General features: G+C 43.9%; 2 protein-coding genes, 1 long non-coding RNA gene and 1 pseudogene across 3 annotated transcripts; 1 reads left to right on the top strand and 3 right to left on the bottom strand.

Annotated features, from left to right (window-relative positions):
* Nucleotides 1-693: 693 nt before the first annotated feature.
* On the top strand, nt 694-2939 carry LOC109780615 (calcineurin B-like protein 7). Its single transcript, XM_020339194.4, has 9 exons — nt 694-879; nt 1013-1169; nt 1284-1366; nt 1457-1516; nt 1704-1812; nt 2002-2054; nt 2316-2396; nt 2484-2596; nt 2682-2939. Exons 2-9 carry the CDS (start codon nt 1091-1093, stop codon nt 2743-2745), a joined length of 642 nt encoding a protein of 213 aa, XP_020194783.1. The 5' UTR covers nt 694-879; nt 1013-1090; the 3' UTR covers nt 2746-2939.
* On the bottom strand, nt 2041-2507 carry LOC120962916 (uncharacterized). The gene is made up of 2 exons (XR_005754212.1): nt 2295-2507; nt 2041-2211 (listed from the first exon to the last, which is right to left on the bottom strand). It is a non-coding gene; the product is annotated as an uncharacterized lncRNA (long non-coding RNA).
* LOC109780614 (GDSL esterase/lipase 7) lies at nt 2889-6766 on the bottom strand. Its single transcript, XM_020339193.3, has 5 exons — nt 6376-6766; nt 5926-6083; nt 5525-5764; nt 3569-3824; nt 2889-3448 (listed from the first exon to the last, which is right to left on the bottom strand). The coding sequence occupies exons 1-5, from the start codon at nt 6665-6667 to the stop codon at nt 3219-3221; spliced, it is 1176 nt and encodes a 391-aa protein (XP_020194782.1). The 5' UTR covers nt 6668-6766; the 3' UTR covers nt 2889-3218.
* A 3250-nt stretch (nt 6767-10016) lies between these two features.
* LOC109780610 (MLO-like protein 1) lies at nt 10017-12906 on the bottom strand (annotated as a pseudogene).
* Between the last annotated feature and the right edge of the window lie 695 nt (nt 12907-13601).

The raw sequence follows: 13601 nt of genomic DNA on the forward strand, positions 1-13601 counted from the left end.
CCTGGAATTTCAATTATTTTAGAGCAGAAGGAGTAGCACGGTTGTACTGCACATACCTTTTCTTTTCCGTCGGATTATACAAACTGATTTTCTCCCCATCTTATGACCTGAACAAAACAGCACGCGTCACCCACGCTTTTGATAGATACAAGCCGACGTTGACAATTTTTGTATGGAGCAGTACACCTCATGGTAGTTGTAGTCTTGTAGACATCTTGGGTAGGGAGGCCAAGCCTAGCGTACAAGCAATTACGAGTATTTCTTTTCTTTTTTTGGTTTAACAGTGGTATACGTAATTCTTTCTCTCTCTCTCTCTCTCTCTCTCTCTCTTTTGTGGTTCGACAGTGGTACTAGCAATTCTTGCCCTCATGGTTGATGCCTTAACACATAGTTCCTCCGTTCCAAAACTTTTTTAAGTTTGACCAAGTTTATAGAAAGAATTACTACTAATATCCACAACCTCAAATACTCTCTTCGTCCGGAAATACTCGTCGGTGAAATGGATTACAAGTATTTTGGGACGGAGGGAGTACATATAGTAGGAACCTAGTAGAACTTGAAATATTTGAAACGGATGGAGTACTACTTATATGGCCTGTATTCCATAGTGAAAAGAGGGAATGCATGGATGTGATGATCTTGCTGCATGCAAGTCAACTCTCGCCTTGTCCTGTGTGTTGTCACCTGTCAGTACTACAATATTCTGTGCCGCACTTGTGACGTAGGTCCCTGTTGGCTGTTGCTGCGCACGCGCATAAATATATGGTTGTCCTTCTTCTAGCTCCTCCTTCCCCGTCAATCTTTCTCCCGAGCCACCTGCAGATCTTTACCAGTGTGGATCGAACAAAGCATAAGTATCCTTTGTTTGTTGTTTCCCAGGTGAGCTTTGTGTCTTGGTGTTTCCCTGTTGTTTCTTGGCTATTTCGCTCTCGCTGGATTTCCCTTTTCCAGGTAAAATTTTATAATAGATTGGTTTTGTGTTGATACCAATGTCTTTGCCCTTTTGTCCTAGGTGTGTTTTCTTCATCCCCTTTCTGCGAAAGACGATTGTTAACTGTAAGCAAAAGGCTGGGCTTGTGAGCTGGTCTGTATGGGATGTGCATCATCAAAGCAGTTCAGACGAGCTCCACCGCATGAGGATGCGGCTCTTCTGGCCAAAGAGACCACATGTGAGCTTCTGTTTTTCTTTCTGCTGATTTATTTGTTCAGTGCAAAAATGAGCCCAGCATACGTTTCCGCTGCCGTTTAATTTCTATTAATTTCTTCCCGCATGCATGACGCAGTTTCTTTGAATGAAGTGGAGGCCCTCTACGAGTTGTTCAAAAAGATTAGCTATTCTATATTCAAGGATGGGCTTATTCACAAGGTACCTATCTTGTCTTGCTCATCATCTTCTTTTAGTTAGGCTGCAAATTCACGATGTGGTCAATTTGCAAACTGCCATTTTGTTCAACAGGAGGAGTTCCAACTTGCTCTCTTCAGGAACAGCAACCGGAAGAACCTTTTCGCTGATCGGGTCAGTCTATAATTTTCACACCACTCCAACGCTCCGAATAGCTGTAATTGCTCGGGCGATTTGGGTGTCCTTTAACTTTGACGTGACAGCCTGAATATTACCTGCCTGACTGTAAAATTGTTCCAAACTTATGCACAAATATCTCGGATCAGACCGACCTGTTTATATTTGTATTTGACTAGTGCAGATATTTGATCTGTTTGATCTGAAGCGAAATGGTGTGATTGAATTCGAGGAGTTTGTTCGGTCCCTCCACATTTTTCACCCGGATACACCCATGGCAGACAAGATTGCATGTACGAAGCCAGCCCCTTTTCCTCCCAATGTTCTTTTGTGTGTGAGTGTGTGAATGTTTTAAGAAATGACTGGCATATTTCATAAATTCCGGCTGTGATTCAGTAGCAGTAGCCTGGTATATATATTTGGGAGGACTTCTGTCTGTATATGCTTCTCCTATCTGACATCTGAAGGATTCCTTCTCGCAGTTGCATTCAGACTATATGACCTGCGAGGCACCGGCAGCATTGAACGTGAAGAGGTCTGCATCTTTTGTACTGAACTGAATTATTCTGCACATAATCTTGTCTACTGAACATACTACTTCAAGATGTTTTTAACATACTACCAGTCTACCACACACTCGATTTGCCGATTTAGATGCTTATCCTTGAGCTCTGTCAGTACATTTTGTTTCACTGGAAAAATAACACAAAACCAATTATATGCACCAAGTATAGCACGCACACTACCTTCACAATTTGACAGTTTGAGCACTTACCGAAACTGGTCGTTCATGCAGTTGAAGGAAATGGTGCTTGCAATCCTGAATGAATCAGACCTACTTCTTTCTGATGATGCTGTCGAACAGATTGTAGATCAGGTACATACACCACATCCAGATGAAATGTTGCTGCGCAAGAATCGTTGACACTATGAATGCATTTATGCTAACTTACAATTCTGACAGACATTCAAGCAGGCAGACCTGAACAGCGACGGGAGGATAGATCCCGACGAATGGAAAGAGTTTGCAAGTAAGAATCCAGCCTTGCTGAAGAACATGACTCTCCCGTACCTGAAGTAAGTAGCTCTATATTTTTCAGCTTTGGAAAACAATGCCTGAGAACATTACTCTTGACTGACAGCTGAGCATGTTGTGATGCAGGGACATAACCATGTCATTCCCCAGCTTTGTTGTCTACTCTGGAGCCGGCGACGAAGAGTTGTAGCAGTAGCAGCCATCTGCACAAGCATCTGTGACTCTGACCTCTCAAGTCTCAGGCATACAGCATCATGTTCACAGTACAAATTTTTGGATTATGAAACACCGCTTTGTAGCAGAAACTGCAATAGCAGAATGTGCGCTGAGAAATGGTACACATCAGCTCAACAGCTGGGCAATTTTATTTTTTTTGTCACCGAATGGGCTGATCTCTCTCATACTTACATTTGCAGTATCTAACAGTTTGGCCATATAGATTCTTCATGGTGCATTTACAGGCGAATATACGTGCATTTAACCTGAACTGTCAAAATCTGACTACTGAACTCCGTGACTCTCGATATACATTTCACTCAAAATTTGACTATTGAACTCCATGACTCTTGACACACATTTCACTGTCCGACTCGCAGAAGTTCTTTGTCGAAAATGAAAACACAGAAGTTGAGCAAGTAACTGCAATGACGATCCAGGTTGGTTCTACTGCTTCAGCTTCACCATCTCCTGCAAGTTCACTGGATAGCACATCCTGGTGTGCTCACCAGACCACACGTTTTCTGCCAGGATCCGGTTCACAGCATCGGTCGGGTGGAATTCATCCCACCACACATGGCTTGACGCGTCGCTGCACGCCATCTGTGGAAGAACACAGATGAATAGCCCGCCATACTTGCCAAGCCCACAGCAAGCATCAGTGGTGGTCAGAAAGCCTGCAGTTGCAAGTCCACCAAAAATGAGAAGACTTAGCACTCCATTTAAATGTACTACAAATGTTACAGTTGCGAACCGGCACGCAATTTAAATGCAATACTAATGATGCATTTACTCACCATAGCGGTCACGGTTCTCTAGTATGTCCACTGACCCCTCAAATGTATCACAGTAGCTGATCATCGAGTCTGGGTACTGGCGGATGAACTCGCTGGACATGTATCTCAGCCCATAGTTGAACTCGATCACGACGTTGTTGATGTAGTCGATGCATTCCCCATTTTGGCTGCCGTAGTCTGAGAGGAAGTGAGGGGCACAGCCAACAGGAGGAAGGCCCATCAGCACGACCTTTCGGACGTTGATATTGTACAGATTCTGCATAAATCATCATTGTCAGAAGGTAGTAGGAGACACATGAGTCCAGAACTAGTTTAGACATCAAAAGTGGAGTAATCTGACAAGAACCACATGTATAGAACTAAACAGTAATGGATGCAAAATGGCAATTAATTTGCTACGGTACTGCGAAGAATAAAGAAACCGAAGCAATCCATTACAATTTGCATCAGCATATAAATGAGATTATGGAATAAACACAAAGAAAATTTCTACATACAACAAACTACTGGTATATGCATCTTCAATCACCATGCATCACATGTTCTGCTCAAGATTAGGTAACAGAGATAAATTAGGCATAGAGAATCAAATGATCCATGACACATGAACTGAGAAGCACACTTGTACCATGGTCAGATCATGAACAGTTCAATGCAGCGAGATAAATGTGCAAGGTGTTATACAGTTATAGCTGAAAGTACAACAGACTGTTTTTTTTTTTAGTTTTTAAGCAACGAGCCTCCTCATCGATTTCCATTAAAGAAACCGGCATAGTTCTACAGAGTATGAGAAACATTAAAGACACAAAACAGGAAGCTAAACCTACAAGCATACAGGTAAAGCAACTACCAGGAACCAACAGCACGCAGGCAGATCAAACACGACGATCAAGCATGAGCTCCAGAAATTACAGACCAGTGAAAATACATCAAGTTCCACAGATAAAACACTGCATCCTAGAACGAGGGTTCCATCCATGAACTCTGAAAGTACAACAGACTTAACTTGAACCCAAAACAGATGGTAGCACAAAAAAAAGTGCAGCCTGAGCATTTCAGAATATATCACATTTTAAGATAGTATGCTGTGGTGTAGCTCGGGTAGCATGAGTAGCACCTTGTGCAGTTTCAGTTTTTCAGTTGGGCTGCCTTTTGTATTGCTTCGTTTTCAATAGTTTAGGACTTCTGCTTTTCAGGGTTGTATTTGCTTTGCTTTGCATCATCATGACGCTTTCTTCTAATATACAACAACACACATTTAAGTGTGCGTTTGAGAGAAAAAAAGTTTTAAGACAGTATAATGTCAGTTTTGTTTGAGCCCATGTTTGCCTTACCAAAAAGTTAGGCCAAAATTTTGGTCAAAGTTGTGCTGGTCCATGAGTTGGCCAATGTTGGAAAGGAAAATGAACTAGAGTTGGCCAATGTTGGCTATTGGCATGCAAAAAAATTGGAGATAAGTTTTGGCTACCATCCAAACATACCCTTACATAGCAACCAAACACCATTACACCTCATTGTAGAATCGGGATCATCAATCCAACCATTTTTATTTCATATTTTATCAAAATGCCGCATCTAACATCAGTCTGAAACATTTTGCAATCGCAATACCTGTGCAATATTGAAAGAAATAACCCCAAATTCGACAGTAAGAACAATGGGATTATTCCATCTGTGAACTGCAAACCATAGGTGAAGCCGTTAATGTTCTAGAACTGCAAACCAACAAGGAAACCTCATTCATTTAAATCACTTTCATGTGTTAATTTCCCAGATAATGGTTTTCTAGTGTATCCACACAAGAAACTACGTTATGTCCAAAACGAAATTCGTAGTTACAGAGATCCCTGACTACGTGTGGTGCATCTCCACAAGTAAAACAATGCACAACACACTGATAATGAAAAAGGAGGCGAGCAATGGTACACATAACAAACTGAGGAGCAAGAAGCACACCTTGATTTCCTGCCTCACTGCATTAACAAGGAGCTGATTGAACTCCCATGGGAGGTAATGCATCTGCACGCCTGACACATTGCGCAGGTAGTAGTGGATGAAGTCGTTGCTCCCGATCGACACAAAGAATACCGACCTCTTGAACAAGTCGACTGTAGCTGCCTCCCCAAGAGCCAGCGCCAACTGCTCATATGTGTCCTCAACCTGCTGCACCTGCTGGGTCAGCGACACGTGCATCCCCTGCAAGCGCGACCAAAATCGCAAAAACCCCAACCGATTAGCATCAAATTTGGTGTGAAGAAACCACAGATTGACAGCAGAATCATCCCCAAACAGATCTCTCGACAGCACCAAGACGTTATAAGATTGACGCAGTTATCGGGAGCGGTGGGAGAACGGACCAGCTCAGAGCCACTGCTGGAGAGAATGCCGGCTGCCGCGGAAGCGTAGTTGACTCCTTGGATCATTCCGCCGATGTTGATGAGGCCAACGCTGCCGACGCCCATGCGCATGCTCTGCTCGAGGTACGGAGGCACGAAGGGAAGCCCCAGCTTCTCCGCTGTGGTACAGCAACAAAAGGGGTCAGAAATCAAGAGAAGGGAAACTAGGAATATCACATGGGGCTGCCATACTCCTGCGGATTCAGACCACAGCAGCGACAGAAGATTACACGGAACAATCAAGCAGAAGAAACAATCATCAGTAGTCACGATGAACCATGGAGGCCTAATAAACCGAAACGATCCGCATCTGGAAGCAAGGACGCGCAAAATCGAGAAACCAGCACCGCACCAATGATCCATGGAGAAACCGAGAGAAGCGAGGAGACACCGAGGTCGCGGGCAACGCACCGAGGTAGTCGACGGGGATGCGGCCGTTGGAGAAGCGTCCGGTGGGGCGGTGGGTGTCGAAGTCCCGGCCGTAGGGCTCGCGGTCGGCGCGGGCGAGCGTGCCGAGGTAGTTGTTGGTGCCGACGTCGGACGTGGAGTCGCCGATGACGAAGAGCGCGGGGACGAGCGGGGTGGGGGGCGCCGACGGCGGCGCGGACCGGGGGGTCGAGGCGGCTGCGGAGAGGGGTAGAGCGGAGAGGAGGAGAAGGAGGAGGAGGAGGAGGCACACGAGGTGAGCGAGGGAAGGCGCCATTTCCGGCGAGGCGGTGGCGAGTTCGCGCGCTCTGGGTTGGGAAAGGTGGGGGAGAAGACCGGTCTGGTTTATGGAAGAGGATGGATGGACTCGCCGCAGACTCGAGTCGCTAACCACAGTGAGGATGGAGGAAAAGGCCTCCATTTGGTGGGCTAGGGCTGTGGAGCAAACAGTACCGGAAATGGGCCCTTCTCAGCCGATTGATGCACGGCCCCTTGGCCTGTTTCATCTCCTTACTTGATCTCCAAGAATGACAAAACGTATAAGAATTGTCTAAAAAAACCGTATAAGGGAAACTCTCTTCTTTTTTTCCCCATCAAAAAGAAGAAGAGAATTGGTCAATTTATAAGGAAAACTGGTCAAAAGCCTGATAGATTGGTGCTAGGGTGCTCAAAGTTGTCTATTGCCCGAGAGTTGATTTTCTATAGTTCGAGGTGGGGTCACACCCCACACAAATTTGTCATGCTATCGTGCATGACAAATGTGTTCTGCAACAACGATTTATTAAGAGGATAGGGACAAGAGAGCAAAGTAACATCTAGAATGAGCAATGGACACGGGAACGTCTACTGCGATTGTACAGTATTAAAAAAAATGAACAATGGCTACCTAGAAGGGGGCATTTCAGTCGATACGTTGCTTGACCAGCGATGGTGAGCAAGTTCATTTTCTCTTCCTCGGTCGAGTGGGAAGTTCAGAAGTTGCAGCAGCAATTTTACCTATGGATGGTGAGAACATGAGGACCATCCCACTACCAACTAGAAGGCAAAATGATTTTTGGGCTTGGCTCCATGATAAAAAGAGGTTTCTTCATTGTTCGGTCAACATATAATATGCTTATGGTAGGACCAAAGTTATCGATTGGAGGTGGTGAATAGGAGATTTAACAAATCTTCAAAAAATACAATCCTTCAAAGAAAGAGCCATTGTAACAAATCAACACACACTAGTATAAAAACGACATTAGAAGTGAAAGGACCTACATGTCGCCTAGAGGAGTCTTATGGATTTGACTTTATCATAATGTGGAGTTAAACTAAATGGATACTTTTCAAGCATAGATCCTAAATATGCTAGGCTCAATTAAATGCACCAACAACCTACACTAAACAAGATAAGCACTTAAAGGAAACTAGCAACAAGGGTGACAACTACTCGCCTTGAGCTCGAAAACATATATCGTGAGGCAAAAGAAATATAGCACATGCCACATTGTCAAGGTTTGTCAAATGATTTTACACACATGGGAGTCGACACTTTCTGTTGGAAGGCACTATCGACTGATCGAGTCGGATGGGATCCGAGTCATGTTCATGTGTACAAGTTCCAAACAAGTTGCAGTAGGCTAGAGCTAAAACTCATAAGATCTTCAAATCAACTCATGGTTCTGGCATGTGGATAGCTAACTTCATGCACTCATGTCCATTGCTAGTTCTTTGGAGACATTCCACTCCTTCGAAACTTCTTTTATGGACTCCTCCCACATGTCAAGTTTGATTTACCCCGACCTCTATTGACATTATCAGAACGCTTTAATGGCCCGCTATGCACTGGAGTTTCTAGAGGTCTCCGTTGAATATGCTCAAACCATCTCAGATGATGTTAAACAAGTTTCCCTTCAGTCTGTGCTACCCTAACTCTATCATGTATATCATCGTTCCAGGCCCGATCCTTTCTTGTGTGGCAATACATCCATCTCAACATGTGCATTTTTGCTACACCCAACTATTGAACATGTCGACTTTTAGTCAGCCAACACCCAATGCCATACAACATTGCGGATCGAATCGTCATCCTATATAACCTTCCTTTTGGCTTTGTAGACTACAACCTCTTGATGACGATCTCTTTATAGCAACGGTGATCAAAATGGATAATTTGAAGTTTCGTTTCGGATGAAATCGCCAAAAACTGTGTTCTCACATGTCACAAGTGTACCCCTTGCAACTAGCATGGTACACAAGACACGTTGTTGGAGGAACCTCGCCGGGAGCGCAGTAAGCAAGACATCCCAACCCCCGGAAGGGAACCTGTCAGGGCCCACGACGTCTATAGGCTTCCCTAGGTTGGCTTGATTGCCCCTATGTCCTCGAGGTCGAACACAAAGAAAATCGAAGAACGAGGAAGAAAAAAAAAAAGGGTAAAGGAGAAAATGTAAAAGATAAAAGTGATAGATTGGTGTGATGATTGTGTGTTGTTGTTCAATTGACCATCACCTCTCATCTATATATGAGGCAGTTGGACTTATCACACAAGAAAATGACTCCAATTCTAGTTTGGACTAGTGGGTTAGGTCAAAATGTTGTCACGTTGCATCTTGTGGAGATCGCATATGACCTTGGATTGAGATGATCCAAAAAAGCAAAGTTGTTTGTTTCGACGAGGAGAATAACTTTCATGTTGAACACTTTTTGTTTGAAGCATTCTTGAAGCTGATATATCATGCTTTATATCAGACATGTATCACCCATGGCTAGACCAGATGGCTGTATTTTAGCCTTGGTGGTTGCATATTAATTCAGATGGACATGACCTAAAAAGAAAAAATTCAGTTTGAATGAGAGACGAAGAACTTTCGTGTTGAGCATTTTTTGATTTGAGTCCATCTTAAGGGCGGTGTATGCCATGCCTCACACCACACATGTATCAATATGTGTGGGGTCAGACGACCAAATTTTGGTCAAGAAAAATATTAGGCCTGACAATTTTTGCTATAGAAGTTGCATACGACCTTGGACTCAGATGGTCCAAAAGGCAAAATCATTGGGCGATATTTTCATGAGAAAATCTTGAGGATGCAACCATGGAAGCCAAAATAATGGTGTCAACAAGAGATTGGTGAGTTTGGGTGCTCGGGAGGGGGAAAGTAGGGGTGGATGCTGACGATGATGAAGATCATATTAGGGATGGAGGGATAGCCGGGAATGGTGGCGCACTGTAACACCCACCTTACATGGGGGAGGGAGCAGACGGTTAGGCCATAGAAGGATGGCGACTGGAGGAGTTAGATGCCATTATCAAAGGGAGTAGGAAGATGAACTCGATCAGAATCAGACGGCTCGGAAAATCGACCGAAACACATATTTTTTAGTTGATGTCCGACATAGGTGGTCCATGAGAAAATTATCACCAATCGGGATGAAACGACGCTAGAAGCGGTCGAAGCAGCGACAGTTTTAGGCACCGTGGCTATGAGAGATAAAAAATTTGGACCGAATTTCTTTTCTGACCTTATGACCGCAATGTTTTACGGCTGCAAGAAGTAAATCTATCTAAATGTTTTCATGCAGCAGCAAAATAGACATCATAGCCATTTCTCTAGACAACACTACTCACTACCGGTATTGCATCATTCTATGCTTTCACCAGCATCGTTGCCTTCCCGCGCTGGTCGTTTCGTCATTTCAATCTTAGTAGAAGGCCCAGCTAAACTGACGGTGCTCGTCGATTTTGCCGCGCCATTGCTATTCTTGAATTCCTTCTTCATCTGAGCCTTCTGAGCCCAACCCAGGACACCCGGTTGCACATGCTCATTGAATATCTTCTTGTAGAAGCTCCCCATCTTTGCACATAACAAAGGAGAACATGTGTCAACAATCAGTGTTGAGGTTCAAATTTTTTTATGATGTCAAAATATGGTCGTACCTATGTTACAACTGCATATAGAGGCAGGGTGTTGTAGCTGTAGAGAAGTTGAAAAATGAGCCTGCAAGTGCAAGGATACATGGATGCGTCAGTTCAAGAACAAAGTCATGTCCGCTTTTTCCTACGGGAAAAGAAGTTGGAGATGTGTGTGAGGTACCCAATCACAAGCCTCGGCACAATGAAACCAACTTGCCCCATGATGTAGGAGTTGAATGCATAGGTGGTCTACAACAGAAATGGGGTAAACGAATCAGTCATTAGATCCTAACTGAACGTAATTTGAAACCAGCGCCCCCTCAAGATGCTCACCAGTATCCAGAAGAAGAATGCAATCTCAAAGGCATTCTGGAAGACGATGAAGTGGATCAGGAACAAGACGACCCTCGTCCGGCCGAACCAGAAGTGGTCATCCGATGGCTTCACGATCAAATCGCCCTCAACCGCGGAGTGCTTCTCAGCTACATCCTGGGCTAATTGAGCTATGACATGCCCCAACTTGGTGCACATGGCTAGAAGAAGCTGCAGGGAGAATAGAGAGTGAGCAAGGGCAGTATAAGAGTGTTGGGATATCCTCCTCATGTGGGCTGTGAGGAGATGACCATTTGAGGCCTTTTAGGCAACCCAAAGAGGTGCAGAAGCACATTACCCATTAGGGTTATGACCTAGGGTCATTTTGGACTTTGCACGTGAGTGGATGGGGATGCTTTACCCTCCATCTAGCAGCCACCACCAAGTGTGACGAAAATCGGTTCATCCTCCAAGAGAGAAGAAGAGAGAAAACCAGGAGAGAAAGGGAAGAGAGGAAGATTGAAGGAAGAAGCAAAGGGAGATCCTCCCCAAGGTTGTGATGGTCTAAATCCACTACCTTGTCTCCTTCAAGTTGCGGTTCCACCATCTTTGGTGAGATTGTTCCAATCCCTAGCTCTTGAGCCCCAAATCTTGTTGTGTTCATCCAAGATTCAGAAACCTTGATGTATGAGACCCTCTAGTGCTATCTAGAGAAGAACTTCTTGTATACCACATTCGATAATAGTGGAAGAGGATTTGGGTGGCTTCGTCCCATGGTTTTTTCCTCAAGTTGGAGGGGGTGGTTCGTAAATCTGGTGTCTCTGTGCTATCTGCTTGCTGCTGAAATTCTGGGTTGAGAGCACATAGGGCTTGTCCTAGTTGCTTGCTGAAATCAGCTAGTACTTGTCCTGCCTGGCTGCTGGTTGCACCCATGACATGTCCTAGGTTCAATTTGAACCAACCTAGTATCTCCATATATGGTTGATGCATATGTTTCCTTCCATGCTAAGCAATGATCCTTGAGTTAGTACATGATGTGGTGCTGAGATTACTTTGTTTTTGCTGTAGTTTTCAATTAAGTACAAGTGCATTTGTGTGCTAATTCCCAAGAAAGAGGCTCATAGCGAATGTTTAAGATAACACATTATTATATATGCACTTACAGTGAGGGGAATGAACGCAATCCAAAGGTATGTGTGCCACCCTATAGATTAGCAAAATGTGGTGTAAGAGAGCTTCAAGAAGACTAAATAATGAAATATATTACTAACAAGGTTTAGGAAACCATCTTGCGGACCAAACAATTCCTATGAAAGGTTCTCAGTTTTTTCGCCCATTACCAGCGTAACTGCTAAAGAATCTAATTCAAATTTGGAATCTGTAAACATGTCATGATTGGTTTTTTGTTCTTCAAACTGGAAGCATTTAGGACCACATTTAAAAAAACTGAAACTAGGTCGAACATAGAGTTATTGCAGTGCATACAAGTGCTGTTCAGAAAAGATGATTGCAACTTACCATTAACATTCAGCAACAGAAATATCACCACAAAGAACCACAAGTACCAGCTAAAGGAGAATAGAAACGGCATGATTTGAGCTAACTTACATACAAGACCAGCTTGGAACAATATAGAAACTCGTGTGATCAGTGGCAGAGCTTGATGAAGATATTTGAGGGGGCTAATCAGAGTTGAGAGGGCAAAGAAGATAAGTTATGCATGAACTCAGAAAAATCTTTGATATTCAAGCCTAATAATATTAGGGGTACACTTAAGAGTTTTCCTCGAGTAGGGGGGGGGCAACGGCCCCATTTGGCCCCATCAAGCTCCGCAACTGTGTGTGATACTCTTTGCTCACCTTATCCCAACCACCTTCTTAAAATCAGACTCTAAAACCCACAACATGTATTTATGGAAATTGAATTTCAGGTTTCCGCGGCAATGGTTCTGCAATCCAAAAAGCTACGCTTACCATGATTAAACCAAGACGCATTGTAGTGTAGTCGGTTTTACTTACCAATCCATAGAACTGCTTGAAAAAAGAATGATGCATGGGAAATGGAAAAAGGGGGGTAATTAGTTTGTCGTGTACACTTTCAGTACTAGATAAAAATAAAGCCTTTCCTATAAGGCATAACTAGACTAAAAGTTTTCATATGTCATAGAAACTTTACTAGTCCATGCAATTTCACAACATAAATCAAGTTTGTTACAACACCTCATGATTGCTTACCAACCAACTCAATATTATAGAATCTTTGCCAATACCCTTAAAATGCTCCCTGATGAATTCGAAATTGCGTACATGGTGTTAAAGTAATATTATGGTGCATTACTTGTATACCACGTTCTGGTAGGGATAGGAACCTTTATTGTTATTTAGTTGGTTTATCTCTATATCCCTCCTATAAGATCTCCTCTCTCTCTCGGTTAGGATTCCTAACCGAAACCCTTCTGTAATCACCACGACTAGATCAATATAAACTCATGCGGGCTCCCCTATTGGGAGTTGGGACGCTTTACCCATCTTGACATGGTATACAGAGCCTCCTTCTTCCATCACATCTAGCAAGCCCCTCACCATCGCAACAATCATCATCCTTCATCTTCCGCCTTGATCCGCAATGTCCTCCTCCACCCAAGTCTCTTCCCATGGCCTCAACTACACCACATCCGAACCTATGAATCGAACCAACTTTGTCCTTTGGAAAGCCCAAATTTGCTCCCAAATCAATGGGGCATGGCTATATGGGTATATCGATCAATCCACACCCGAACCCACCCAGACCATCATAACCAAGAGTTCCGACGAGAAAGAACAGATCGTTCCCAACCCCGGCTACAATCCCTGGCTTGTCCAGGACTAGCAGATCGTTGCCTATCTCCCCCAAAACTTCTCCAAGGAAGTTCTCGTTGAAGTCGCATCCCTAGGAAAGTCTCACGCGATCTAGTTAGCACTCGCGAACATGTTCGCCGCCCAATCCCACTCCCACACCAACA

Source organism: Aegilops tauschii, chromosome 1, assembly GCF_002575655.3.
Source record: "Aegilops tauschii subsp. strangulata cultivar AL8/78 chromosome 1, Aet v6.0, whole genome shotgun sequence".
In the NCBI taxonomy this organism is placed as follows: Eukaryota; Viridiplantae; Streptophyta; class Magnoliopsida; order Poales; family Poaceae; genus Aegilops; species Aegilops tauschii.

Bases quoted from the DNA above. Each gene is read 5' to 3' on its own strand.
- LOC109780615 (XM_020339194.4), top strand. From the start codon at position 1,091: ATGGGATGTGCATCATCAAAGCAGTTCAGACGAGCTCCACCGCATGAG. The intron at 1,517-1,703 runs GTCAGTCTATAA...TGACTAGTGCAG, and splicing joins AGAACCTTTTCGCTGATCGG to ATATTTGATCTGTTTGATCT. The intron at 1,813-2,001 runs GTACGAAGCCAG...TCCTTCTCGCAG, and splicing joins CATGGCAGACAAGATTGCAT to TTGCATTCAGACTATATGAC.
- LOC109780614 (XM_020339193.3), bottom strand. From the start codon at position 6,667: ATGGCGCCTTCCCTCGCTCACCTCGTGTGCCTCCTCCTCCTCCTCCTT. The intron at 5,765-5,925 runs GTCCGTTCTCCC...TCGCGCTTGCAG, and splicing joins CCAGCAGTGGCTCTGAGCTG to GGGATGCACGTGTCGCTGAC. The intron at 3,825-5,524 runs GTGTGCTTCTTG...TGATTTATGCAG, and splicing joins CAGTGAGGCAGGAAATCAAG to AATCTGTACAATATCAACGT.